At 55.4% G+C, this 3,528-nt stretch overlaps 1 protein-coding gene across 1 annotated transcript in view; it reads left to right on the top strand.

Moving 5' to 3' along the window:
* Positions 1-3,528, top strand: part of TBC1D13 (TBC1 domain family member 13) — a 15,337-nt gene that overhangs the window by 1,156 nt on the left and 10,653 nt on the right. The window contains exons 2-5 of the mRNA XM_015567034.1: positions 474-514; positions 1,101-1,162; positions 1,306-1,405; positions 2,258-2,340. Coding sequence (XP_015422520.1) covers positions 1,334-1,405; positions 2,258-2,340 — 155 coding nt within the window. The 5' untranslated portion in view covers positions 474-514; positions 1,101-1,162; positions 1,306-1,333. The remainder of the gene's footprint in view (positions 1-473; positions 515-1,100; positions 1,163-1,305; positions 1,406-2,257; positions 2,341-3,528) is intronic.

Below are 3,528 nucleotides of genomic sequence, written 5' to 3'. Positions count from 1 at the left end.
TCCACTGAGCCAAACCGGTTTTGGCCAGATGTGGTTCTTGTCCTGCTGGGGCTTACCCATAGTGAGAGTTAAGATGTTAAATAAGTACACAAATTACGTTCTGTGATCAGAGCTGTGAGGGATGCGATGAAGTCACAGAGCCATTATTTATAATGGGTGATCTGCCTGATTGGGAAGAGACGGTGGTTGGTGCAGGTTGCTCCGAGGAAGAAATTTCTAGGATGAGGAAGTGTAATCCTCAAAAGAATATGCCAGATAGAGGGAGCTCTGGGCTGTGGACAGGGGTCAGGGGTCAGGGGTCACGGAGAGAAAGTACACACAGGATTAGCATGTAGTAACTTTTGTGGCAGAAAATGATTCTTGAAGAACTACTTCTTGCTCACTCTACTCCCTGCCGACTGGCTCTGAGGTGGAGGGCTGGGGGGTTCTGGGGCTCTGGCCTAGGGTGTGACCTTTGCCTGCTGTGTCCACAGGCATCCCCTGTGAGGGCGGACTGCGGTGCCTCTGCTGGAAGGTGGGTGTGCCTGGGGTGGGCTTCTGCTCTGCTGAGAGGCCCTGGTTCCTGCATGGGCTGCCCCCACCCCCAGCCCCTTCTTTCTGTTCTGGGCCTTTCCTTGCTTTGTCTGGGGAAGCTTTTCTGGGAAGTCCTGGGTTTTCGGTTCCCCTTGGTGTCCCCCGCAGGGTCCCTTTGGGGACGGAACGCTCTGTAATGCCCGTGAAGCACTTTGGGCCCTGGTTCAGACAGAGTGGGCGTGAGGCATATTGGGACAGAAAAGGCAGTGCTTAGGCCAAGACCACTAAGTGGTGTGGCCGTGGAAGCCCAGTCTCCTAGCTTCCAGCCCGTTTGAGCACAAGGTCTCATTATCATTTGGAAGAGTCTGTGTGAGGAGGAGAGGAAAGGCCTGGTTTGGGATAAAGGAGGGGGCGGCAGTGGGGAGGAAGGGGAGGCTCCCCCAGCCCATACCCACGCTCCCGGGGTTCAGCCCCTCAGGTCTTCTCTGGGCATTACCAGGGGTTTTGCTTGAGGCCTGTCAGCCTCTGCCTGCTGCCCAGGGCTGGCTGGGGAGTCACCAGAGCTTTGCTCCTCTCGCTCTGTGCAGATTCTCTTAAACTACCTCCCGCTGGAGAGAGCCTCATGGACCGCCATCCTGGCCAAGCAGAGGTAGGTAGGCCTGGAGAAAGGAGGATGCCGGGAGGGTCTTTGTATCGGACAGAGCAGGTGGTGCCAAACCTGACCTGCCTCCTGCTCCGGGCTCCCTGGGCAGACCTTTGGGAATTACCCCTCCCTTCTCTTCTCTCCGGCAGGGAGCTGTATTCCCAGTTCCTGAGGGAAATGATTATCCAGCCCGGCATTGCCAAGGCCAACATGGGTGTGTCCCGAGAGGATGTGACCTTTGAGGACCATGTGAGTAGGGGTCTGCAGCAGGGACTGGGGCTACAGGTGGAGATGGGTGTGGGCTTTGAGTGGGCACAGTCCCCCCACCCCAGAGGATGGTGCAGCTGGTCTCGGTCCCCTCTGGCCCTTCCAGTACCTCCTTTCTTCATTTGGCTGCTCTTCCCCTGAAGGCCTTCGTCTCCCCGCTTCCCCGGGCCCAGACAGCAATCTCGGTGATAGCTGGGGTTCGGAGCGCGGTGAGCAGCCCTGGGCCCGGTCTCTGCCCGCATCGTCTCCTTTCCTCCTCACCCTGTTCCTTGACGTAGGCTCTGTGACCTGATAGTTGAAGAAAGCCAGAGCAGGTGGCAGTGAGGGGGATTGCCTTTCTGTGGCCTGGAGGCAGCCTCCTTCCTTCTCCAGTACTGAGCGTCGCCTGTGTGCCCCGCAGTGTGAGAAGTGGAGATGGACCACACCAGGCCCCTCCTCCAAGGATTGCAGTTAGTGACTGAAAGCTTTGATTTAATGAGTTAGACTTCAAGATACGGCATTCATTCATTCACCCATTCATTCAGTCAGCAAGCATTTATTGAGAACCTGTCCTATGCAGCATTCTAGAGCCAGAGCAGTAGACAGGAGGAACAGCGTCCTCCAGGCAGGGGCGTCCTCAGAGCAGGCAGCAGGGCTTGGCTGTTAGCTGTGGTGGGACGGGGTTTGGGAGGCTGCAGTGGCCTGTGCTGCTCCCCTGTAGCTCACAGGCGTCTCAGAGCCGCTGCCGGGCCTCTGATGGGATTGGTGGTGTGAGGCCACTGCTCAGGCCTCAAAACGTATCTGACCCTGGATCCCTCCCTAGGCCTAGGCTAGCAGCTTATTTTCTCCCCACAGCCACTCAACCCCAACCCCGACAGCCGGTGGAACACATATTTCAAGGACAACGAGGTGCTGTTGCAGATCGACAAAGACGTCCGGTAAGCAGGGTGCCCGGGCTGGGAGTGGGTCCATGGGACTCCTGCGCGGTCCCAGTTCTGTCCTTTTCCTTTCCAGCCCAGGCCCACGGGGTCCAGTGGGGGTGTGAGGAGCTGTGGGTGGGAGGTCTGGGCAGTCAGTGATGCGGGGCCTGAGAGTGGGCTGGCGAGTGCAGTGAGTGCAGTGAGTGTGTGAGTGGGTCCCTGTGCTCGCAGTGCCCAGCTCTCACTTCTCCCTGCCTTAGACTCAGTTGTCCGGCGCATTTATGGTTCATCTGATCATTCCTTCAACAGATGGATACCGAGCCCCTGCTACATGGCAGCCCTAGTGCCGAGCTCAGGATTGAGCACTGAGCAGACAGACATGTCCCTCCCAAAGGAGCCTAGGACCTTTGGGGCGGGGTGGGGGGGTGGGGGACATGGGAAGACAGGTGTTCAACACATTCGTGTCGTTAGCATTTATGGTAAATGCTCTGAAGGAGGAGTTCAGGGTGTTTCGAGGTGTTCAGGACGCCTTGCCTGAGGAAGCCGTGTTCCGGCTGAGCTCTGGGGGGTCAGGGGCCCGGGAGGCGGGAGGGAAAGGCTGTGGTGGATCTGCCTGTGCGAGGCCCTGAGAGCCCGGGGAGCCGGGCTGTTTAAAGAGCGTGTGGTTGGAGCTCATGGAGGGAGACGCGTTGGACCTTGGACTTGCTTTTCCTCTCACTTTGTCTTGGACATTTGTTTCCCAGGTCAGCTGTGTAATATTCTACCGTACAATGTGCAACGTAACCGTCCTAGCCCACCCGCAGCCAACACTCTTGTACATACTAGATGTTTTTGACATGGAAAGATGTTTGTGATTTAAAGGACGAGTTGGATCATAAGATCAATAAGGACACTTTAAAAGTATATATATGTGCGTGTATCTATCTGAAAATACATAAGAATATGGGTATATGTTATGATTGTATTGCCTCTTAAAAACTAAATTAACAGCCGAAACCGGTTTGGCTCAGTGGATAGAGCGTCGGCCTGTGGACTGAAAGGTCCCAGGTTCGTCAATAAAATATATTTAAAAAAAAAAACACTAAATTAACAATATATATAATGTTATTAATTTTTTATTGTCTTTTGGCCCTAACCGGTTGGCTCAGTGGATAGAGCGTTGGGCTGTGGACTGAAGGGTCCCAGGGTCGATTCCGGTCAAGGATT

This window comes from Myotis davidii, unplaced genomic scaffold (assembly GCF_000327345.1).
Source record: "Myotis davidii unplaced genomic scaffold, ASM32734v1 scaffold142, whole genome shotgun sequence".
Taxonomy (NCBI): domain Eukaryota; kingdom Metazoa; phylum Chordata; class Mammalia; order Chiroptera; family Vespertilionidae; genus Myotis; species Myotis davidii.
Note: the sequence above shows the minus strand (reverse complement) of the source record. Positions and strands in the feature narration are given on the sequence as shown.